Here is a 26,140-nt window from a genome sequence, read left to right as displayed (position 1 = left end):
GTTTTAGAGTCCTCATTGGCTAATTCCATTATCTCACTTCTGAGTCTGTTTCAGTTGACTCATTCCACCCTAGTTTCAGGTCATATTTTCTTTCTTTCTTATGTGTCTATTAATTTTTATTGGATGCTGTGGACATTGAAAATTTTATACTGTTGAATGGTGGAATTCTTTTTTCTTTAAAAAAAATCTTGGACTTGTTCTGACAGGCAGTTGTTATCTATGGATTGACTCAATCCTTTTGAGGCTTATTTTTAAGCCTTTTTAGGAAGCATGTAGAGTATTTTTTACTCTAGGGTTTGTTTACTCCTGTACTAAGTATGAATATTCTGGGGTTTCAAGTGAATTGCCTATTTTTCAACAAAGAAGACTCTTCTGGTCAGAATGTCAGTATTTCCCAGCACTCTGGGAATTGCTCAGCTTACAGATTCCTATTTATTTTTTGCCTTACCTCATGGAGTTTCATCCTGCATGCCTGGCTTAGTGTTTGGCCGCAGACTCAGGTGGACCCCCGTGCAGATTTCTGGAGTTTGCTGTGCATAACTCCCACTTCTCTGGTAACTTCTCTGCTTGAGTTTTTTCTCCCTGCATCACAATCTGAAAAGTACCTCTAGGCAGAAAGCCAGGGCAGGTGTAGGTCTCACTTCATTTCCTTCCCATCTCTCAGAGATCACAGTGCTATACTGCTTATTGTCCAACCATGTCTTGCAAACAGTTGTTTCATATATTTTGTTTGGTGTTTTAGCTGTTTATTGTGGTATGGAAAGTTCATTCCTATTTACACCATCATGGTCATTGGAAATCCTTTTGTATCTTTTTAAGATAATCATGGAGATAAAAAATAAAGTTTATATTTATTCTCCCCCGTCCCAGCAATGTGGGCCTTATGAAATAAACCAGCAGTACCTACCTACAGAGTTTTAACAATTTCATCTACATTTTCCCATTTGTATCATAATAATATTTGAGGTAACAGTTTACGTGGTTCACCAATAATACAATAATGAACAAAACAGTATAGAATTACATATGATATTTTAAGCAAATAAAATAGCATTTTCATTATATTCAAGCTCATGAGTGAACTTTTCAAAAAAGTATGTAAGTTTAAGTGATAGCTTCGTAAAGAGTTGAGCTCGTGATTGTAGCTATAACTACTAGTTTTAATCATCTTATTTTCTGATCAAATACGAAGTAACATGAACAGGCTAATGATTGATGACTAGTCAAAGATAGTCTGTAATGAACTAAAATGCCTGGCAGTGGTCCTATAAAATTATATTAAAATATTCATGGTTTTGTTGTATAGCCTCTATCTTCCTCTTGATAGTTTTAAGGGAAAAAACAAACAAAAAACAAAATGTCATGTTATTTCATGTAACAGTTGTACATTCTTAGGCTATTCTTAGCATGTTTATTAATCTTTGATTTTTCCCCCCCCCCAGATTGTCAGTATTTAAAAAGACCACATCATGCGTGAGTACAAGCTAGTGGTCCTTGGTTCAGGAGGCGTGGGGAAGTCTGCTCTGGTAAGTTAGCCACCTAACTATAATTAATTAATATAATACAAGAAGAACGGTGATGTTTTCTTGCTTTACAACTTCTAGTCACTCAAGAAAAAAGGTGGCAGTATGTTTTATATGCCTAATATCTGGCCTACCAGGGTACAAGGACTCATTCAGTAACCATGGATGTGTAGTTTTATAATGGTGGCTCATTCATTCACTCATTTATCAAATATTATGTTAAGCGCTAGTGTTTGTGATTCAAAGAGGAATAAAAATTGTTTTCATTGTTAAGGAACTTACATTCTAGTGTGGGAGACTGATTATTACAAGCACCAGTGGAGTAAATCCTACCCCGTCCCCATCCCAGACTTAAGTGGAATAAAGGTCATTTTTTTGTACACATGCTGTATTTATTTAATAAGTGTTCACTGAGCTTTTATAACGTCAGACTCTAAAGTTACAACAGTGAACAAAAACAGTCACAGTCTCCCTCACGGAGCTTACGTTATAGTGGAGGAGATGTAATAGATACACAATTAATCAAAGAACTACTTGATTATAATTGTGAGAGAGATACTTTGAAAGAAAAGTATATATTGTTAAGAGACCCCTATGACAAGGGAACCTAAATTAGCATTTGAACAACTGAGAAGGGTCACAGTTGCTGGGATAGGAGTGAACCGGGAAGAAAGTAGAGGGAAATGAGGTGAGAGATAAGCAGGGGCCAGATCATGACTTGAAGACCATGTAAGAACTTGGAATTTATTCCTAATGACAATGAGAAGCTGTTGAAGGTAGGGTTTTTGGAGGGTGGTGGTGGTGATAGAATTGGATATATGTTTTAAAGAGAGCACTTTGTTCTATCAAGAGTAATTTAGAAGACAGGCAGAGAAGATGTGGGAAACAAGTTGGGAGTTAATGCAATATACCACATTATTGTTTGTGGAAGCTTATATTAGCAGTGAAGAAGAGAAAAGTAGATGTTTTGAGAGTTAGATAGGAGGTAGAATTGACAATTAACTTAGTGCTAGATTGATATGGGGACTAGGAGGGAAGGAGATGTCGAGGGTGACTCCCAAATTTCACAGTCAAGCTACTGATTTTATGAATGGACCATTAAAGAAGTAGAAGGAAAGCACTGGAGAATGAGCAGATTTGAGAGTGAAAATCAAGAGTCATGTCAAATGTCATGTGCTTGTGAGATGTTCAAGTAAATACATCAAATAAACATCACATCCTCAAGACAATAGCTTAAAAGAGACTTGTGGTATGATTTGGGTTGCCATGAATATATCTATGGTATTTATTTTATGGGAATTATGTTACTGTTAGGAGTGTAATTTAGTACCTCTGTGGTGAATGTTTGCGAGTATCTGTTATTTTATTATTTTTAAAAATTTTTTTTATTTTTTAACATCTTTATTAAAGTATAATTGCTTTACAATGGTGTGTCAGTTTCTGCTTTATACCAAAGTGAATCAGTTATACATATACATATGTCCCCATATCTCTTCCCTCTTGGTATCTGTTATTTTAAATGCATGTAACTTTCAATTTAGCAAGTCCCTTTCTGGAAATGTATCCCACACATAAGTTCACATATACAAAATGACATGGTCAAAGATGTCTATTACAACATTCTTTACAGTGGCAAGAGTTTGGAAACAACCTAAATGTCTACCAGTAGGGGCTAAATAAGTTTTTAATATGTATTTTGAGTAGAATACTATAAACCATTAAAAAGAATGCAGCAGCTCTGTATATACTGATAATTAATGATATCTAAGCTGTATTACTTAGGAGGAAAAAGATACTAAGCAGTGTAGAGTACCATATGTGTTTTATAAGAAAGGAAGAATGAGGGGGGAGATATTATAAAAGAACAGAGGCTATTTTTGCAAGGTTCAATAAGCTACAGATAACATATCAATTACTTCCTTGGGAGTGGAATTGGAAAAGGTGGTAAATAGAATTAGTTACCATTACATATGTTTTTGTGTCTTTCGCATTTTGTCCTACGTCCATGAATTACCTTTTTAAAATAAATAAATTAATTTAAAATCCATAGGAATTAATGAGGTTGTCTAGGGAGAGACTAGAGAGAGAAGAGAACTCAGGACTGGGCTCTGAGTACCTCTCAACATTTAAAGAGTAGGTAGGATTGGAGGATCCAGCATAGAAGAATGTATCTTGTACTTGAATGTAAATAATGTACCTTTACTTGACTGCTCAGAAGTCATAGCATAGTAGCTGGATGTGATAAAAGCAGCTACAGTAAGGTGATGATGCCATAACCATCCTGGGGTGGGTTGAAGAGTAAATGAGAGCTGAGGAAATGGAACCACCATTATAGATAGCTGAAGAAGTTTATATATTCAAATTAATCTATTTAATTCAAGCTAAAATAGTGTATAAAATATTCCTCTGGCTAATTGAAGTGTGAATGACCTCAGTCCACATTCTTACGCTTGCTTTTAGGCAGTGATGTACCAGACCCCGTTCTAAAGCTATCTAGGAAATATTTCACAGCCATCTTCTGTACTTCTTTTCATTTACTGAATGGTAAAATACCTAGTTTCCCATCTTTGCTTATAGAAATTTTAGAGATAAAAGTAGATAATCTGAAAAAGATGAGTAGGTATTGTTTTCCTATGCAAAGAGTAAGGCTTTGGAATCAGGAAGGCATATGTTTGAATCTCAGCTGGCAAATCAGAAAAATAACTACTTCTGGGGTGAATATGAAATTTGAATGTGATTATAAATTTAATAAGCTCAATAAATTTTAATTCCCTCTTCTGTTTTCCCCCACGATTAGAAAGACTGTTTCAAGACTTTAAAAATTTACAACCTTTTGTCTCTCTCCTTTGAGGATATGAGATAAAACTTGCTATAGATACATAGAGGGATAATAGGAGTTTAAATACTGATAATTTTTCACATTTTAGTAAATTAGAATCCATGTCCTTACTTGTATCTTGGTAGTATTTTAAAACTTAATATAGTAATTATTTAACAGTGTAATGTCAGCAGCAGCATTGATGACAGTTTTTAACATGACCACCTCCTTTCGTAAGTGTACTCTTAATTATGAATGTATCCTTATATTGAAAAATAATGACACTTCACATTTGCATGTTTACACAGTTTTCATATAATTACATTTAACCTTTACCACTTTGCGAAGTTAAGTAACATTTAAGAGGGGCTGATTTTTCTTTTAAGTCCTTAACTTTTGTCTGCTTTTTTTAAATTTCTAGACAGTTCAATTTGTTCAGGGAATTTTTGTTGAAAAATATGACCCAACGATAGAAGATTCCTACAGAAAGGTAAAATATGAAACTTGTATACACATGCTTACAAGTAGTTTCTTATGACTTTAAAACTTGATCCATGGAATTGCTTTTTTGAAAATAGTTTTGAGAAATGATACAGATGTTCTGTATTTGTTTTTAAAAGTTTCACCAAGACAAAATACTTTTCGTACAACACTGCTTATTAGCTATAGAGAGCTCCATGTTCTGTTACTGATTAGTAATCTGTTCTTTAATGTACACATTTTCCTGGTGGGAATTCTTTTAATGTAGAAAAATTGCATATAAATAGGTATATTTCTGATTACTCTTTTTGTGAACTAAAATTAAGAACACTTTATGCTTGAAGTTATACAGTAACTGAAAGTTATTTTTGTTTAGTTGTATAATAACTTAAAAAATATTTCTCCTTTAAACTGTAAAAAGTTAAAGAGTTGGATTCTATAACACCAGAACACCAAGAGTAAAATTGCTAACTGTGGACTTTGCATGATAATGATGTGTTGATACAGGAAGGTTCATTGATTCTCACAAATGTACCACTCTGATGCAGGATGCTGATAGTGGGGGAGGCTAGCAGGGAGCAGGAGAAGGGTGTATGGGAACTCTGTACTTTCGGCTCAGTGTTGCTGTGAACCAAAAGCTGCTTTCTAAAAAGTAAAGCTTATTTAAAAGGGAAAAAAATTTTAATAGTTGGTCTTGACAAAAAATACTATTTTATTTAACTATAAGACTAGCTAGAATTGTGGAGAATTTTCATGATTTTATTTCCCAAGTATGTTATGGGGGGGAAGAGACAGTGTTGTAAGAAAGCCTAGTAACCAACGATATACCCCACTGCCCCCAAAAAAGATTAACCTGCCTTTCATCAAATAAGAAAGGATTGCTTTGGTAGATGTTTTAGAATTTACCTTTAAATAGTGTTATAACTTTTGCTGAATTAAGTTCATCAAGCCTACTGTCAGAGCAGTTTCATTATCTGTAAATTGGAAACAAAAGTGTGATATATATTGAGAAACTACAGACCTAATTAATTCATTGTTCATTGAACATGCCCATTCACAGATTGTGCAGGTTGTTACCACATTTGTCCCATAAGTGGTAGACAGTGAGTTTGTAGATCCACCTGTGGTGCTCCTCATCAATTCCTGATCTGACAGAGAAGCAGAGTTTAAAATAGTCCTTAGGTTAATATGTTTATTTTTAGAAGACCATGTTGCATTACTGAAATTTCCCCCAAATAAGTTGCTGGTTAAAGCTTTAACTACAAACGGAGATCTGTACCTTGAATGCTGAAGCACTTTTCTTAATCCCTTCTTTATTAAAAATTTTCCTCACAGCTAATAGTTGATACTTTCTTTAGGACAACCTTCTCTTCTATAAAGCCCTGGGAAAGTAGAATTCAGTATATGAAATTTCACCTTATACACACAGCTTTTCCAAAGAAGTACCTTTTTTTAAAGTCTTGAGAACTCTATAGGTTCAGTGTTAATTGTGTTCCCTTTATCTCTTAAGAATTTCCTTTGTATTAAATTTGGCATATTTTAGTAAAACTTTGACAACTTGAATCTGGTAAGTTGGCAAAGTTTTCTTTACCCCCAGATATTGGCTTTGTTTTGAGCTGCTTTTATGCTTTGTTTTGAAGATAATATAAATATACATACTTTATACATTTTTTTTCCCTGCTAGGACTATACCTGTTTGTTGCAGTTTTTCTTAAATTGCAGAGTATGACCATTGGCTTCTAATAATAACAAAAATCATTACTCAGAGTTCATAGTGGTCAGAAAAATATCTAAACTCAGGATTAACAGTCCTAGCTTCTGCATTATTAATAGAATGTGTTTGAGACCTCCTGTTCTTTACTGTAGTACCAATTTGGTCTCCACCGATACAGCAAACTGCTAGAGAAAGGCTTTGTAGTTGTTAATAAGGACTTTGAGTGAAGAGGTGGGAGGAAAACAGACTGACATTTTGATGTTACTTTTTCATCCTCCTCCACCCCCCACCCCCTGCCCTGACCCTAACAGCAAGTTGAAGTAGACTGCCAACAGTGTATGCTCGAAATCCTGGATACAGCAGGAACAGTAAGGATGTTTTCTCTTTTTTTGGCAGGGGGGTGGGGGGGGGACAGATTTTCATTTGTGAACAGTATTTGGTCGCCTGAATGATTTCTGTGAGTAAAAGCATTTGTTCTGATTAAGAACGTTAAGTCTCTAAATGTAGGGCTTCTTAAATTTTCTTACGTGTGTGAAACTATCTATGATGTACTTAATGCCCACATATCACTATTAAATTGTATGTTGTGCTCACCTACAGAATCTGTGTGTTGAATTTCTTTTCCCTGTATTGAGGTAAGGATTATGCTCTTCGTGCTGTAAACAAACAAACAAAAGGAAAGTATTTTAAATACAGAATTTTAGTTAAAATAGGTATTTCTCTGGGTTTAAATAAGACTAACTCTTGACACCATGGTCATTCATTTATTTAAAAAACTTTTTTTGCTTTTTATTAGCATTTTAACATCTCAAGGGACTGGTGACAGATACGTGTGTTCTGACAAAAATCTTTAGGATTATTTTGAGCCTCATTTTTCACATGCTTAAATGAGTATAATGACGTTTAATACATTATAGGGTGCTTATAATGATCAAATGAGATAATGATTATAAATCACTTGGCACAAAATGTCTTTTATATAGTATGAGCTCTGTGTATTTGCTTTTATTTTCATTGTCTTCATTTGTCCTCACCTTTTTAATTGTTTAATTAATTAATGATGGTTTTATTCTGCCACAATTATACTACCACAAAAAATGCACACATTAAATGATTTTCTTTTTTTTTTTCTCCATATACATAGACTTTACCTATTAGGCAGTTCCTAGCTTTAAAATGGATGGTATTCTTAAATGTTTTAAGTTGTTTTAAAATTCAGCACAAATATTCCCACTATAATTTTATAAATGGTGAGAAAGCTTCAGATCAAAAAAACCTTAAGCAGACTGGAGCAATTAGAGTATGAATTATACCATATTTTTCTATTCTTCTGTGGGAAAATGGATCTTGATTCCAACAGGAAGCTTTGGATCACTGGAACTCCTTCTTTCTTATATCAGCTGAATTGAGACCTCCCCCTCTTGCCACTTCGCCCAACCCCCAAATTTCGTAGCTTCTGAATCAGCAATAATTCTCCTTTGTTCCCAAAGACCCCAACAGTTAAAAAAAAATACTTTCTATTTCTTCCTTTCACAGCCTCCACAAGTGTGAGGACATTGTTTCTTCCTCCTCTTGTCCAAATTAAAATTTTCCCCTTCTGCAGAGATCTTCCGCTTGTGCTCTCAAATATCTTGTATTTCTACCATCCTAGCACTCAGCATGCTGTGTTGCAATTTTCTGTTTACTTCTCTGTCCCCAATGCCTTGCATAACGTTTGGAAAGTAGTTGATGCTCTTTGATCTTGTCCTAGATCACTCCTTACTCCTTGAGGATTTTTGCTTACTGTCTCCAACACTGCTTTAGTCCGAATTCTTGGTGATTTTAGTATCCAAATAGAATCTTTACGGGTAATATAGATGATCCAGTAGCTTGGCCTCTCAGTTCCTTGACCTCCACCCTGCTTCAGTCATTCACGCCCGTGGTCTTTACCCTAGACGATATGATTACCAGTAACATAATACCATCTTAAATCTCATTTTCAAGTGTCCTACTCTCTACTAACCATCTCTTGTTTCTCCATCTTACTTCCTTTCATACCTTTCAACCTGACTGTAATCTGCAGTCTGTTAAATCTAACATCTTTGATTATCTATCATATCCTCAACCCCCTCTTTATACAGCTTCAAGTCCATGGTCTGTAATTCATAATCAATCCCTTGGATATATCCTCAACCTCCTTGACTTTTCAGCAACCTTTGACTCAGTAGATCATTATCCTTATCTGTAAAAATTTTATTCATTTGACTTCAAGGAAACAACACTTGCTTGCTTTTCTCCCTGTATGATTCGTTACTCCTAAGTCTCCTTTCCTGATTTGTCTTCATTTCCCCAGCCTCTTAATGTTGGAGGGCCTCAGGGTTCAGTACTTGGACTTCTTTTTTCCAAAACCACTACCTTGGACATCATCTTTTGTAGCACCAAAATAATTAAAATCTGTATATAAAAAGGAACTATATGCAGTTTTTCTAAATCACACAGAAACAAATTAAAGTGGTTAAGATTTCCGTTCTAATTCTGTAGTTGTTTCTAGTCATGTACGTAGGGGACAGGAACATTCATGTCAAATTTTCCAGAAACCGTGTATCACGTCTTATGTTTCCTGTCATGATAACATGTAATAAAGAATTCAGGGCTTCCCTGGTGGCGCAGTGGTTAAGAATCTGCCTGCCAATGCAGGGGACACAGGTTTGAGCCCTGGTCCAGGAAGATCCCACATGCCGTGGAGCAACTAAGCCTGTGCACTACAACTACTGAGCCTGCTCTCTAGAGCCCGTGAGCCACAACTGCTGAGCCTGCGTACTGCAACTACTGAAGCCCGTGTGCCTAGAGCCCGTGCTCCGCAACAAGAGAAGCCACCACAATGAGAAGCCCACGCACCGCAACGAAGAGCAGCCCCCACTCGCAACTAAAGAAAGCCCGCGTGCAGCAACGAAGACCCAATGCAGCCAAAACATATTTATATATACATACATACATACATTAAAAAAAAAATTCAGTAGCTCACTTGTGATTATTCTGATTTAAATTGTTTCAATATACATTTAAGAAGTCATATTTATAATTGCACATTTTTTATTATAGGAGCAGTTTACAGCGATGAGGGATTTGTATATGAAGAATGGCCAAGGGTTTGCACTAGTATATTCTATTACAGCTCAGTCCACGTTTAATGACTTACAAGACCTGAGGGAACAGATTTTACGGGTTAAGGACACAGAAGATGTAAGTATTTCTCTCTATATATAGCATACTGCCATCTCTCTGTGGCCAAATAAAAAGTGTCCATTTTCTCTATCAGTAGAGGATTTAGAGGGTATTTACCATGCGCCTAAGAGCCCTGGTGACCAAAAACGTTTTTAAGCTTTCTAAATTTACCTACAGATAATATGCCGAGATGGTTAGAAAAGAAGGACACGTATGTAAAGTTCTTCTTTCTCTGCTGCACTTATGACCTACATGGTGCTATGTGGGTCATAAGTGCAGTGGAGAAAGAAGAATCAAAGAGTACTTGGTAGAAGAAGGGGGACGCCAGTTGGGCTTGGAAAGTTGGTAGTTATGTCAGAAACAGTGTTCAGAGAACATTATTAAGAACCGTAATGCTGTGTTCCTATTTCTAAAATTCTGTTGGTACAGTTTTTACTGAGTTTTTTCCTTTGAATTATGTTAAAGATTTTAATTAACTTACATTTTTATATTTTTTTTGTTTTTGTTTTAGAATTCTTTTTTTAATGTTAATTTTTTATTGTGGTAAAATATACTGTTTTAGAATTCTTGTCTTATTTGATGAATAGCATCATTGTTTTGCCTTTTTGCAAAGATTAAATGTATATTTTACGTTTGTCTCAGTTTTGAGCTACAGAAAGTTCCTTTTTCAAAAGTTGTATAAATTAGGATATAAAATTTCATTTGTACCTTCTTTTCTGTTTTTGTGTGTTCTCTGTCATTATTAATGGGAACATAGGCACCTGCTTAGGACCTCAACTTTGGGTAATACTGTAGGCGGGAGGAATTTGCACCGTATGACTCATGACCAACCATAACCTAATGAATAGTTCTCTTTCTTCCCATGACTAATTCATCTAAGAGAGTTCTCTTTTCATAGGCAATTACATGCAAATCACTGAATTCTGGTTATGTTAATCTCTTTATCCCATGTAATAAACTAAAGATTGAGTTGTAGATGAAGACATAGCTACTCAGTGGCTGTATTTTTATTCTTACTTTTCCTTAATATCTCACCTAAGCTAGTCTTCAGATCTAGATGTCAGTTGTAGAAGTAAAACTTATTAACGTGTTGGTCTTGCCACTACTATTGGCATTTTTGGGTCCTGTGAGATGAGGCACTTAAAACACACCAAGACAATGAGTATTGCAGGAGGTTCCTTTTCCTTCAGATTTTTCTACTTGGAGTTCAGCCGTTAGCATTAGTCCACCTGAGAATTTTCGGATTATAGTCTTAAAATAATTTAGCAGATCAGTGTTGTAGAATCTCGTCCATATTTTTTCTGTCTCTTCCCCCTCCATTTTCCCCCCAACACACGTACATACACCTTTTTTTAAGTACTTGATGAAGATTATAGTCCTAACTAACACATTTCAGTTGGTGGCTGGTAGTTGCTTACTTATAAAAGGCTGAGTAATAAGTATGTTAGGGCTTATTATATGATTTTTTCCTTCCCGCAGGTTCCAATGATTTTGGTTGGTAATAAATGTGACCTGGAAGATGAGCGAGTAGTTGGCAAAGAACAGGGTCAGAATTTAGCAAGACAGTGGTGTAACTGTGCCTTTTTAGAATCTTCTGCAAAGTCGAAGATCAACGTTAATGAGGTAAACTACAGCTGCTAGGCGGCACACATAAGTGTCTTTTTAGTTTCCTTTCTTTCAAGTTAACAGCCAAAAACATTTTTTTAAAAAGAAAAAGTGGTGTTCTTTTAAGTAGTCTTTATCTATCAATTTATGGAAAACACTAAGTAATTCCTAGAAACCATATTCCTTCTCTTATATGAAATCAATTTGAAGGCTATTTACCTTGTTGGCAAAGAGGTGGTTTAAGTTAAAGAATATGTTTTTTAAAGTCCTGCTAAGCCTCTAAATGATAAGCCAGAAAGTGGTATGTGAAAATTGTCACATCACCCTTGTATTATAACAATTACCTATGCAGATGTGTGTAAAAAGGTTGTAAAGTCAAGTAGAAAAATAAAAAAATCAAAGTAGTTACTGTAATGAACTTATGTTGTACAGAAAGATATCATGAAATTTGGTATTTTGAGTCCTGCTTCCCTTTGGTGCATGACTCAAAGGGAAGAATTTGTGTGAGTGTGGATGGATACAGAACTATAATTCACTCGGTCTTTTAAGGCCTGATACAGCAGGTGCACAAGGCTTTTTTTTGTCCGTAACTTAACTACTCCACTGTCCTGAGAACATAGGTGGGGACAGGAATGCTTAACAAGTAAGCTTGCCTGCCTGGATGTAAAGGGCCAATAGTTTACTGGATCCCTAAAAGATTAGTGCAATCCCCAACTGCGACCACTACATCCAAGCAAAATCTTAAGAGGTTCCTTTGCTTTTGTTAATTTTAACATAAGGCTTTTTTTTTTTTTCCTTAAAAAAAAAAAAAAAAAAGCAGAATAGGCTTCTTTCCTTTCCCAGTAGTACAGAAGTCTTCATTTGCCAGTGTGCTTGCCATTTGTAGCATCACAGGTAATCAGTCAGAATTCAGCACACTTACAACATAGATGAGAGTTAAGACTGGTTTAGGGGCTTCCCTGATGGCGCAGTGGTTGAGAATCTGCCTGCCAATGCAGGGGATACGGGTTCCAGCCGTGGTCTGGGAAGATCCCCCATGCCACGGAGCAACTGGGCCCGTGAGCCACAACTACTGAGCCTGCGCGTCTGGAGCCTGTGCTCCGCAACAAGAGAGGCCGCGACAGTGAGAGGCCCGCGCACTGCGATGAAGAGTGGCCCCCACTTGCCACAACTAGAGAAAGCCCTCGCACAGAAACGAAGACCCAACACAGCCAAAAAATAAATAAATAAATTTATTAAAAAAAAAAAAAAAAAAAGACTGGTTTAGGTTATCAGAGTCCTCTGGTGTGTTTTTGCTTACGATTCCTCTCTGGCCTTTGGTTCTTTTGGTCACTTTTCCTTCACTGATATTATGGTTGTAGACTATTATTTGACTTTTTAAATGACCAAATTACTTTAAACGTGTGGCACGAAGAAAATTTAAGGTTGTGGGACTTCGCTGGTGGCGAGGTGGTTAAGAACCCGCCGGCCAGTGCAGGGGACACGGGTTCGAGCCCCAGTCCGGGAAGATCCCACATGCCGTGGAGCAACTGAGCCCATGCCCTAGAGCCCGTGCTCCACAGCAAAGAGAAGCCACTGCAATGAGAAGCCCGCGCACCACAACGAAGACCCAACGCAGCCATAAATAAATAAATAAGTTTTACAAATAATAAGTCAAAGCTTGCCTTTCAGGTAAAACCAGTTTTAATAAATACATAAAAAGAAATTCATAAATTTTATTTATTCAGCAAATATTCATTGTGTTCCTATGTTCCACTGTGTTAGGCACCAGGGTAACAGTCATTTAGACAGACATTATTCTTGCCCTCAAGAAGTTTACATCCTAATGGGGAACAAGTCCTGCTGAGATCTTCAACAACAGTTATTTGTAATTCACTGCCAAGTAAATGAAAGGAAGTATGAAATGCTTCCAGTTTCAACTTTCTCTGTTGTGGAATTACAGTTTCATAGATGTTATTCTGAAAAACATGGCTGATCATAAAATGTTAATTTTTGGTTTAGTCTCCCCCCCACCACCACCAAAAAAGAAAAGACAGAGAACTTTAAGGTAAAACACATAAACACATGAGGTAAAACAATGAGTTTGGCTAGGGGAGTAGTAGTGCCCCGTCACCATCTGCAGGATGATTGGCCTTAGAGATATAGTTCCTGCTGTCCTGTGATCACCCTCACTGGTACCCGATCACCAAGTTCATAGGGCTCGGCTGAGGTTGAGTTGGGCCAGGGTCCAGTAAGCACAGTGGACCGGAGGTATTCCTTACCTTTCAAGCATTACCTGTTTGTGGGAACTTACATGCTACTAAATCTCCCTCCTCCGGGTTTCAGTTTCCCATGCAGCAGAGGTACTTTTTCACAGTAGCCTCGTTGAAATCAACCGTTGACGTGAAGGTTTATAGAACAAAAATAGAAAAAAATACAACAAAATGAAATACATTAGCTACTTAAGGTTCTTTACTCTTTTGGAAAACATACAAACTTTATGCTAGAAATTCTTGAGAGTGTAATAATTTCTTTCTTTTAATATTTCTCTCTTGATAGCCTAATAATCCAACTATGGAGTTTTGGGGGTGGTTAATAGTTCCTCAGACCGCTAATGCCTGGAAAATATGTGTGTGATTTCTGAGTGCCTGAAGATAGAGAGATCATACTTTCACACGATTGAACTCTTGGACTCAAGTTTGAAATCATACAGGGGCATCCTGCTTAACTAAATTGCCCTCTAATTCTCTACTATCTATATCAGAGAATATATAATATATAATTTTTTTAAAAAAACTCTTGGGACTTCACTGGAGGTCCAGTGAGTAAGACTCCATTCTCCTAATGCAGGGAGCCCAGGTTTGATCCCTGGTCAGGGAACTAGATCCCGCATGCACGCCGCAAGTAAAAAGTCCGCACGCCTCAACTTAAAAAAAAAAAAAAAGTCCCACATGCTGCAATGAAGATCCCACGTGCCACAGCTAAGACACGGCACAGCCAAAATAAAAAAGTAAAAATAAATAAATATTTTTTTAAAAAACTCATCATTTTTGTTGTGTTTTGAAAGTAGTACATAGTTGTATCAGAATCAGTCTTAATCAAGAATTAATTGTTCTTTGCTGATGCTGGAATAATAATTGGAATCAAAACATCCCAATTAAGGAATGATAGAGGGATTGAGAAATTATTCTGTGTTCCCTTTAGATTTTTCTGTAGTTCAGAAGGATGAGGAAGAACCTAGACTGAGGGCTTTCAGCATATCTAACCAAATAACTATAGTTCGAACTTGCCCTCATCACTACTGCTGTGAGGTAGGCACCGTTTGCCAAGGAAATCCTTAAGGGTAATACCACAAAACCAGTTACCATTTTGTTTAGTACCAGAAACCCATGGCTCCCATGAAGAAACATGCTTTTCTTATTAATTTACTATTTTAGTTTATCCTTTTGTTATTTTTCACTTATGGATTATGCACTGAGGCTGGGGAACTAATGAGATTTTGTTTATGGCTTATGAATATTAAGATCTTGAAGGGCTTTGGAGCTGTGAAACAGAAACTACCATTTGGTTCATAAACTCTTATGTTTTCAACTTTCTTAGAAATAAGATAATAGAATTAAATGGTTTAAAGAAAATGGGAGAGTGGGTAGGATGGACCAGAAAGAAAAGAATATAAATGAATCAATAGCTTTGGGATAAATCTATTTATCCCAAAGGGGGGTAAATGAAGGGGTCCCCCCTTCAACAATTAATTTAGGCTTGTACTCTTAGGACCATTATTTTTTAAATTGAAGTATAGTTTGCTGTACAATATTACATGTTATAGGTGTACAGTGTAGTGATTCATAATTTTTAAAGGTTTTACTCCATTTATAGTTATTATAAAATATTGGCTATATTCCCCATGTTGTACAATATATCGTTGTAGCTTATTTTATACCTAATAGTTTGTACCTCTTAACTCCTACCCCTATATTGCCCCTCCCCCCTTCCTCTCCCCACTGGTAACCACTAGTTTTTTCTCTGTATCTGTGAGTCTGCTTCTTTTTTGTTATGTTCACTAGTTTGTTGTATTTTTTAGATTGCACATATAAATGATATCACACAATATTTGTCTTTCTCTGTCTGACTTATTTCACTTAGCATAATGCCTTCTAAGTCCATCCATGTTGCTGCAAATGGCAAAATTTCGTTCTTCTTTATAGCAGAGTAGTATTCCATTGTATATATACACCACGTCGTCTTTATTCATTCATCTGTTGATGGACACTTCCATATCTTGGCAGTTGCAAATAATGCTGCTGTGAACATTGGGGTGCATGTATCTTTTTAAAAAATATTTATTTATTTATTTACTTCTTTACTTACTTACTTTGGCTGCGCCAGGTCTTAGTTGTGGCACTAGGGATCTTTTTTTTTAGTTGCGGCATGCGGACCTCTTAGGTGCAGCATGCATGTGGGATCTAGTTCCTGACTAGGCATCGAACCCGGGCCCCCTGAATTGGGATCATGGAGTGTTACCCACTGGACCACCAGGGAAGTCCCATGGGGTGCATGTATCTTTTCAAATTAGTGTTTTTGGGTTTTTTTGGATATATACCCAGGAATGGAATTGCTGGGTCATACGGTAGCTCTATTTTTCGTTTTCTTGAGAAACCTCCATACCGTTTTCCACAGTGGCTGCACCAATTTACATTCCCACCAACAGTGTAGGAGGGTTCCCTTTTCTTCACATCTTCAACAACATTTGTTATTTGTGTTTTTTTTGATAATTGCCATTCTAACAGGTGTGAGGTGATATCTCATTGTGGTTTTGATTTGCATTTCCCTGATGATGAGCGATGTTGAGCATCTTTTTATGTGCCTGTTGGCCATCTGCATTTCTTCTTTGGAAAAATGTACATTTGGCAGAATGTTACTAACTGGTGAATATGGGTGAAGAAAATACATAAGTTCTTGGTACCTGCAACTTTTCTGTAAGTTTGAACTTTTTAAAAAGCAAGTATAAAGATATAAGTGAAGCATTAACTATTCTCTTAATAATTAGGTTTTTGAAGCATCAAAGATTCCACTTCACTATCTTGTTTTTTTCACTACTAATTCTTTTTACTAATTTGTTATTGAACATCTCTAAGAGCAAGTGTATTTCCCTCATTGTAAGTAGGTAAGTTGTGCTTTACCCTGACTGAAAATCAGCTGAGGCTTCCTAGAAACCTGCTGTTAAAACAAAGCAGCAAAATACAGATCCAAGAGCAGAATAATATTTCACAGAATCAAGATTGTTTTGTGGAACAAGGTCTCAAATATTGGTTAAATAAGTACTTTTTCTTGTTTTTATTTAGATATTTTATGACCTGGTCAGACAGATAAATAGGAAAACACCAGTGGAAAAGAAGAAGCCTAAAAAGAAATCATGTCTGCTGCTTTAGACCCACAATAAGCAGCAGCTCTGAGCCAGGTAAGGTGCTAAAAGCAGAGCAGATACCTTTCTCATCCTCTTATTTTGGGCTTTCCCCAACATTAACCACTTCCCATTTCACCTCTTAGGGTATTTCCAGGCTTCTGTAATTTGTAAATGTTTTATACAACTTATAGATATGTTCATCTGCTGGATGATTTGTCTCTTTCTCCATGAGATTCTAAGCTGTCTGAGGGAGGGCAAGGATCATGTTTGTTATGCTCAGCAGTACATCCCCAGTGCCTGGTACAGAATGGGTGTTCAAACAGTAGTGGTTCAATGAATAGAAAGCCTTCCAAGGTCACACCGAAATTCAAGCTGAATTGAAGTGGAACAGTGGTTTATCTGAAAATAAATTTTTTTTTTGATGAACTATTTCAAAGTGAGCACACTCATATATATCAGTAATAGTCATTCCTCCTCAGATGTAATTCCAGCCCTGATTCCTGACACAATGGATTAGTTTTGCCTCTCTTTCAACTTAACAGAAACAAAAACACTTAATGTGTTATTTTATGTGTGGCTTCTTTCACTCAAAAATGTTTTTGAGAATAATCCTTGTTGCATACAGCAGTAGTTTATTTTTCTTGTATGACTATACTAGCAATATATTTATGTATTCTGCTGTTGATGGACATTTGGGTTCTTTCCAGGAACAAGTATGGTGCTTGTGCACTTTCTATTTTTTCTTTTTTTTTTTTTTTTTGAGATGATCATATGGTTTTTATTCTTCAATTTGTTAATATGGTGTATCACATTGATTTATTTGCATATATTGAAGAATCCTTGTATCCCTGGGATAAATCCCACTTGATCCTGGTGTGTGATCCTTTTAATGTGCTGTTGGATTCTGTTTGCTAGTATTTTGTTGAGGATTTTTGCATCTGTATTCATCAGTGATATTGGTCTGTAATTTTCTCTTTTTGTAGTATCTTTGTCTGGTTTTGGTATCAGGGTGATGGTGGCCTCATAGAATGAGTCTGGGAGTGTGCCTTCCTCTGCAATTTTTTGGAAGAGTTTGAGAAGGCTGGGTGTTAGCTCTTCTTTAAATGTTTGGTAGAATTCACCTGTGAAGCCATCTGGTCCTGAGCTTTTGTTTGTTGGAATTTTTTTTTTTTTTTTGCGCAGTACACGGGCCTCTCACTGTTGTGGCCTCTCCCGTTGCGGAGCACAGGCTCCAGACGCGCAGGCTCAGCGGCCATGGCTCACGGGCCTAGCTGCTCCACGGCATGTGGGATCTTCCCAGACCGGGGCACGAACCCGTGTCCCCTGCATCGGCAGGCGGACTCTTGACCACTGCGCCACCAGGGAAGCCCTTGTTGGAATATTTTTAATCACAGTTTCAATTTCATTACTTGTGATTGGTCTGTTCATATTTTCTATTTCTTCCTGGTTCAGTCTTGGAAGGTTATAGCTTTCTAAGAATTTGTCCATTTCTTCCAGGTTGTCCATTTTATTGGTATAGAGTTACTTGTAGTAAGTAGTCCCTTAGGATGCTTTGTATTTCTGTGGTGTCTGTTGTAACTTCTTTTTCATTTTCTAATTTTATTGACTTGAGTCCTCTCCCTCTTTTTCTTGATGAGTCTGGCTAATGGCTTATCAATTTTGTTTATCTTCTCAGAGAACCAGCTTTTAGTTTTATTGATCTTTGCTATTGTTTTCTTTGTTTCTATTTCATTTATTTCTGCTCTGAATCTTTATGATTTCTTTCCTTCTGCTAACTTTCGGTTCTGTTTGTTCTTCTTTCTCTAGTTCCTTTAGGTGTAAGGCTAGATTGTTTATTTGAGACTCTTCTTGTTTCTTGAGGTGGGCTTGTATAGCTATAAACTTCCCTCTTAGAACTGCTTTTGCTGCATCCCATAGGTTTTGGATCGTCGTATTTTCATTATCATTTGTCTCTAGGTGTTTTTTGATTTCCTCTTTGATTTCTTCAGTGATCTCTTGGTTATTTAGTAATGTATTGTTTAGCCTCCATGTAGTTGTGTTTTTTATGTTTTTTTCCCTGTAATTGATTTCTAATCTCATAGTGTTGTGGTCAAAAAAGATGCTTGATATGATTTCAATTTTCTTAAATTTACTGAGGCTTGATTTTGTGACCCAAGATGTGATCTATCCTGGAGAATGTTCCATGCGCACTTGAGAAGAAAGTGTAATCTGCTGTTTTGGGATGGAATGTCCAATAAATATCAACTAATTCTATCTGGTCTGTTGTGTCATTTAAAGCTTCTATTTCCTTATTTATTTTCTGTTTGAATGATCTGTCCATTGGTGTAAGTGAGATGTTAAAGTCCCCCACTATTGTGTTACTGTCAATTTCCTCTTTTATATCTGTTAGCAGTTGCCTTATGTATTGAGGTGCTCTATGTTGGCTGCATATATATTTATAATTGTTATAGATTCTTCTTGGATTGATCCCTTGATCATTATGTAGTGTCCTTCCTTGTCTCTTGTAACATTCTTTATTTTAAAGTCTATTTTATCTGATAATGAATGTTGCTACTCCAGCTTTCTTTTGATTTCCATTTGCATGGAATATCTTTTTCCATCCCCTCACTTTCAGTCCCTAGGTCTGAAGTGGGTCTCTTGTAGACAGCATATATATGGGTCTTGTTTTTGTATCCATTCAGCAAGCTTGTGTCTTTTGGCTGGAGCATTGAATCCATTCACGTTTAAGGTAATTATCAATATGTATGTTCCTATGACCATTTTCTTAATTGTTTTGGGTTTGTTTTTGTAGGTCCTTTTCTTCTCTTGTGTTTCCGACTTAGAGAAGTTCCTTTAGCATTTATTTGTTGTAGAGCTCGTTTGGTGGTGAATTCTCTTAGCTTTTGCTTGTCTGTAAAGCTATTGATTTCTCCATTGAATGTGAATGACATCCTTGCTGGGTAGAGTAATCTTAGTTGTAGGTTCTTCCCTTTCATCACTTTAAATATGTCATGCCACTCCCTTCTGGCTTGTAGAGTTTCTGCTGAGAAATCAGCTGTGAACCTTATGGGAGTTCTCTTGTATGTTATTTGTCGTTTTTCCCTTGCTGCTTTCAATAATTTTTCTTTGTCTTTAATTTTTGCCAGTTTGATTACTGTGTGTCTCGGCATGTTTCTCCTTGGGTTTATCCTGTATGGGAGTCACTGTACTTTCTGGACTTGGTTGGCTATTTCCTTTCCCATGTTAGGGAAGTTTTCGACTATAATCTCTTCAGATATTTTCTCTGGTCCTTTCTCTCTCTCTTCTCCTTCTGGGCCCCCTATAAAGCGAATGTTGTTGCGTTTAATGTTGACCCAGAGGCCTCTTAGGCTGTCTTCATTTCTTTTCATTCTTTTTTCTTTATTCTGTTCCACAGCAGTGAATTCCACCATTCTGTCTTCCAGGCACTTACCCGTTCTTCTGCCTTAGTTATTCTGCTATTGATTCCTTCTAGTGTAGTTTTTGTTTCAGTTATTGTATTGTTCGTCTCTGTTTGTTCTTTAATTCTATGTCTTTGTTAAACATTTCTTGCATCTTCTCTATCTTTGCCTCTGTTCTTTTTCCGAGGTCCTGGATCATCTTCACTATTATTATTCTGATTTCTTTTTCTGGAAGGTTGCCTATCTCCACTTCATTTAGTTGTTTTTCTGGGGTTTTATCTTGTTCCTTCATCCGGTACATAGCCCTCTGCGTATTCATCTTGTCTATCTTTCTGTGAATGTGGTTTTTGTTCCACGGGCTTCAGGATTGTAGTTCTTCTTGCTTCTGCTGTCTGCCCTGTGGTAGATGAAGCTGTCCTGTGCACTTCCTTGTACAAGTCTTTATGTACATGTGCATGCATTTCTCTTTGGTGTATGTGTGTGTGTGTATGAATGAAATGGCCAGACTATACACTATATATGTGGTAGCTTTGGTGGATACTGCTAAGAAATTTTTCCAAGTAGTACCAGTTTACACACCTACTAGCAGTTTACAAGTTCCACGTCCTCCCCAAGTTTGGTATTGTCAGTCTTTGTAACTTGAGCCATTCTGCTGGATGTGTGTTGGTATGTCAGTGTAGTTTTAGAAGTCATTTTCTCTCAGGTGTGGGTTGACTTCTTTCAAATATTTCTTCTGTAGGTCTGTAGGTAGTAGTCGACTTTAAGTACCACTTAAGTTTTCATTAATTGAACTCATTGGAGAGAAATTAGTTGCCGCATTGAAGCTGCCTATCACGTAAGCAACCAGGCCGTGTGGGACCATTTGTTTTCCTTTAATTATATATTTAAATCCCCTGAACAGTTTCTACGTATGTTCATCAACTCTATAAACATTACCATAAAACAGTACTTTCATGGAGTGGATTTATGATGTAATTTGATGCTAATTAAGGGACTGTTACTAAACTGGGTTCGCTTAGAGGAAAGTTGGTTGTGCTAATAAAACTCTTGTAAGTCTCTTGGGTCTGTTTAGTAGATTACATCTTCTAGAGCATCAAATTAACTAATATGTGCTTCCTTAGAGATATGAATGAATCTCTCTTAGGGGAAACAGCTGAGTAATTGTACCCCTTTTTGAAATGAAGTAGAGGGAAAACAGAAAGGAGTAAAGGTCCCAGATTGCCTCTGGTAGTGAGATTTCAGAAAAACAGCTTCTGGCCAAATGCTTGCTTAGGCTTTTAGTGAAATCTTGAGTCAGTAACTATAAATCATCAGCTCCTTGAAGGTGATTATTGTTAAAGTTGATGGTATTTGTGTTTCTTTAGGTAAGGGTACAAAGGTAGAAAAAATGAGAACTCCAGTTCCTGTTCTGAAATGTGTTTAACTCTTCTATAGTTAGCTGTCTGGCTTTTTTTTTTGGCTGCTTTGGTTCTTCGTTGCTGTGCACGGCTTTCTCTAGTTGTGGCGAGCGGGGGCTACTCATCATGGCAGTGTGCGGGCTTCTCATTGGCGGTGGCTTCTCTTGTTGTGGAGCATGGGCTCTAGGCGCGTGGGCTTCAGTAGTTGTGGCACTTGGGCTCAGTAGTTGTGCTTACAGGCTCTAGAGTGCGGGGCTCAGTAGTTGTGGCGCACGGGCTTTGTTGCTCCATGGCATGTAGGATCTTCCCGGACCAGGGCTTGAACCCGTGTCCCCTGCATTGGCAGGCGGATTCTTAACCACTGCACCACCAGGGAGGCCCCTGACTGGCTCATTTTTATCATTATCTTAGCTGACCCTCGTTTAATGTCCAGTTCTCAGAAAATGTCCTTTTAGCTTATGTCTAAAGGAAAAGGTGCCATCTCCTGGCCTACTGGGAAAATTCATTCACGTACACCCTACAGTGTACTACTACGAGTTTTACCTTAGAGGAGAGAAATCTTGACCTAAATCTAGAAATAAGACCTTCATCCTGGTTGTTTAAATTCTTAGGCTCTGATGGGTAATTCAGCTTACAATATATTTAATGTTACCTGAGATCTCTGTGCATATTTGATAATACCAAATAATAGGTCACTTAGTAATCAGAATACTTTGCAGAGCATTTTGCTGTGATTATAGACTTGAAGTGCCATGTTGATCCCATTTAAGAAGTAGTGAGATATGGAATAAATTTAAATAGCCACTATAAATGTTTTTAGTAAGAGTATGTGAACCTTAAGGGCAGCTTACCTAGCCTTAGCCGTTAGGCAAAATCATACTGAAGCGTGTTAGTCTCTTTCTAATATGTCCTACTTTTGAAAACTGAGGAAAGAAATTCATCTTCAGGAAATTATTCCTTTAACCTAATTCTTTTCTGCTGAGCAGTAAACCTAACTTTGAGTCTTCTGCCCTTGAAAATGGGCATCAGCTCTTTCTGTATCATTTCTTCTTGTCCTAGCCTGAATTGGAATAGGTAACCCTAATATAAATAATGATAAAATGGTTGAATAAAGAATTTCCATTGGGAAGTTGATGCAGGCATGAGGTGTTTCCTTAGTGGAAAAGGAACCTTTCAAAATAAGATGATAATGGGGTAGAAATGAAATAATCACTGTTTTCCTCTTTACAGACAGGACTGCCAGATATACTGTGAAACACTAAGTACAATAAAACTATTTTTAAAACATTTTTAAAGGGAGTTTAAAATAGCCTTGTTACTATATATGTTTAATATAATTTAGTTATCTAATAATGATCAGCCAAAATCATTATTTCTCTCTGTATTATTAGATATCTATCTACCTATTTACTATCATCTTCTGACATCAAGGTTAACCATATATATCAGTATACATATATCTGTATTTATTCAATGTTCTAGATTACAGGAATGAAGAACTGTTGCCTAATTGGAAAGTGCCAGCATTCCAGACTTCAAAAAATAAATCTGAAGAGGCTTCTCCTGTTTTATATATTATGTGAAGAATTTAGATCTTATATTGGTTTGCACAAGTTCCCTGGAGAAAAGAATTGCTCTGTGTATATCTCTTGGAAAATAAGACAATAGTATTTCTCCTTTGCAATAGCAGTTATAACAGATGTGAAAATAAATATACTTGACTCTAATATGATTATACAAAAGAGCATGGATGCATTTCAAATGTTAGATATTGCTACTATAATCAAATGATTTCATATTGACCTTTTTATCATGTTTCCTCCCTGTCAAGCACTAAAAAGTTGAACCATTATACTTTATATCTGTAATGATATAGATTATGAAAATTTCCCCTCAGACTCATTGCAGCAGATAACTTTTTTGAGTCATTGACTTCATTTTATATTTAAAAAATTATGAAATATCATTCTGTCATTATATTCTAATTAAAATTGTTTGTGCATAATGCTTTGGAAAAATGGGTCTTTTATAGAGAAAAAAACTGGGATAACTGATTTCTATGGCTTTCAAAGCTAAAATATATAATATACTAAACCACCTCTAATATTGCTTCTTGTGTTTTATGTCAGATTAAATTACAGCTTTTATGGATGATTAAATTTTAGTACATTTTCATTTGGTTTGTGTGTTTTTGTTATTGTTTATAGATTTAAGGCCTTTATTTTATAATGATCACATTGTTTTAAATGCAGCAGTAGCTCCTTCCTGGCTGGTACCTGCAGAACACTTGGCTTTAAACCCCTAAGTAAATGGTGATTTCTCTACAAACAGACCTCGCACTTTCTGTTCTATATATATTTATTCCTATTATACAGTAAAATACATCAGACAACATACAGTAGTTTTGTATATTCTCTCTTGATCTTAAAGATTGTATCTTATGGAATAAAATATCCCACTGTGTATTATTTTTATATGTAAAAAGATAAGTTTAATACTGTATCAGGGCTTAACTTTTACTACTTCAGATCTTCCACAGGTTGTAATTTCAAGGGAATCATTTTGCCATTGTTAATTTGTTGAGTACAAGTCCACCAATGAAATGTTATGTAAATATTTTCAAGTTTGCTTTATAATAGATCGAAGAATCTAAGAGAAGTGGGGAAAGGTGGAAAAGCATGTAAAGGATGTGTCAGTTGCTTTTTCTTCAACTGTATATGAAGCAGTATAGTGGTAGAGTCATGTGGAAAAGATTTGCTGAGTTAAAGTTTTAGCTGGCTGTATAGTGGTGCTTTTCCTTTCCTTCCCAGTTTTTTTTTTTTTTCTGTATTTTTACAAAAAGTGGGGCTTAAGTAGGACATGGACCTAGGGTGATATGACTTATGTACACCATAGAGGTAGAGCAAAACAGCTTGTTAGCCACTTAAGTGCTAGAGAAGGAAAGAAACAAGCTTAGGAAACCCTGTGCCTTGTCCCTGAACGTTGAGGAGGAAGCCAGTCCTAGAAAGTCTGAATCATTGCTCAGGGATCTAGATGCTGTCTCGTTGCAGCTAGGTGTGAAGTAGTGTTCATGCCTGTTGAGACTTCCTAGGGGTGTGGCCGCAGCCCCATCAGTTACTAAATTGAAATTTAAAGATCAGACTTCACGTGTGATCTCTGACCACCCTGAGAAAATGTTAAAATACTGTAAAAAGAAAATTTGGAAATTGTATTCTTTTAAGTTTCTAATAAAGTTAGTTACCTAATACTTCTACTGATTCAGTTATACATATGTCTGGGACTGAGGGGCCAAAAATCTCATAAATGCAATAAATTAGAAAAAAAAAATAAGTGAAGCATTAGGGCCAGTCTGTCCAGGTCAGTGTAGCATATTTTAAGGTCCTCTAAAGTCATTCTGCTTTGAAACTCACCTCTCAAACATTCCTTTGGACTTAAAATCATAGATAAACATCTCATAAGCGAGCAAACATTTCTAAATATTACCTGTTACATAGATTGTGTCGTTATTTGCCAGATGAAGTAGGAATTATTTTAAATAAGAATAACTCCCAAGTTACAGTCTGCTTGACTAGGAGCATAACTCGATGTCCTCTGCTTTAGGACATGGTAGGAAAAGACGACAGGTACTGGATTTCTTTGTTACATCTTACACAGTCTGCTTGGGATAAAGGTAGAACTGTGAAGAAAAATGCCCTTGTGGCACACAGTAGTGTGCAGAGCAGGACCAGCTGAATTCAGAGACATGCATTGTTATCTCAAAGAAGTCTGCCATTGCTGAGCAAGATGGAAAGGTATCCTGTCAGAAAGTGAGATAGGTGTGCTTTTATATTGTCCCTATGTGAAGTCCTTAGTCTTGGTTCCAGAGGGGAGGGTGCCTGAAAATACGATATATTTTTATAGCAGAAAAATCAAAAAGCCCTCAAGGATATTATATGAATCTTATATGGTGAATATTCAAGAACTGACACCATATTAGTATTTATGGCTATTTAAAGTATATTAACTTTGGTTACTTGAGTAATATCTAATTTAAAGGAGGCTTGATGTCACAGTCGGTAGTTTGCTTTTTTCCACTAGAATACGAACAACTTTAATGGCTTAATAGTGTCCCCAAACAATCTTAGTTTTAGAAACTAAGTTAATACATAATCTATAATTTTACCCTCCACCAGGGGGAGCTTCAGTATCAGTTAACACTTCTACCATTGAATTAAAAGTATATATTCAAGCCATCTATTCTATAAATACTGTGTGCCTCACAAAGAGGTGTGAAGGCCTTCCCTCAAGAGTTTGCAATTTAATTGGGCAGAGAAGATAGAAGAAATTCGTCAAAGATATGAATAGCATTGTAATTCATTGAACTGTGGCCACAGGGCAAATTCTCTTAGGAATGTTTAGAGAGAGTTGGATATTGGTGTGTTTTTCTCTTCCGCTACAACTTTGAACTAACCTGTATCTGGCAGCTTGGTTTGCCATCATAGCTGGCTGCCTTTTACTCGTTGGTGAAACCGTGTGCGTCTTTGGAGTTAGAATGTACTTGGAAAAAGTCAATCCTTGGGAAGATACTGATCTTTATTACCAACTTTATGAAAATAGGTTACTTGGTCTGAGGCTGTTT

The 26,140-nt window shown here is 36.5% G+C and overlaps 1 protein-coding gene across 1 annotated transcript; it reads left to right on the top strand.

Annotated features, from left to right (window-relative positions):
- The first annotated feature begins 1,441 nt into the window (after positions 1-1,441).
- RAP1A (RAP1A, member of RAS oncogene family) lies at positions 1,442-23,697 on the top strand. The gene is made up of 7 exons (XM_007449270.1): positions 1,442-1,526; positions 4,763-4,831; positions 6,847-6,903; positions 9,617-9,757; positions 11,219-11,362; positions 16,666-16,781; positions 23,005-23,697. The coding sequence occupies exons 1-6, from the start codon at positions 1,470-1,472 to the stop codon at positions 16,750-16,752; spliced, it is 555 nt and encodes a 184-aa protein (XP_007449332.1). The 5' UTR covers positions 1,442-1,469; the 3' UTR covers positions 16,753-16,781; positions 23,005-23,697.
- Positions 23,698-26,140: the final 2,443 nt, after the last annotated feature.

Source organism: Lipotes vexillifer, unplaced genomic scaffold (assembly GCF_000442215.2).
Source record: "Lipotes vexillifer unplaced genomic scaffold, Lipotes_vexillifer_v1.1 scaffold393, whole genome shotgun sequence".
Classification (NCBI taxonomy): domain Eukaryota; kingdom Metazoa; phylum Chordata; class Mammalia; order Artiodactyla; family Lipotidae; genus Lipotes; species Lipotes vexillifer.
The sequence above is the reverse complement of the archived record's forward strand: the minus strand, read 5'-3'. Positions and strand labels throughout refer to the sequence as shown.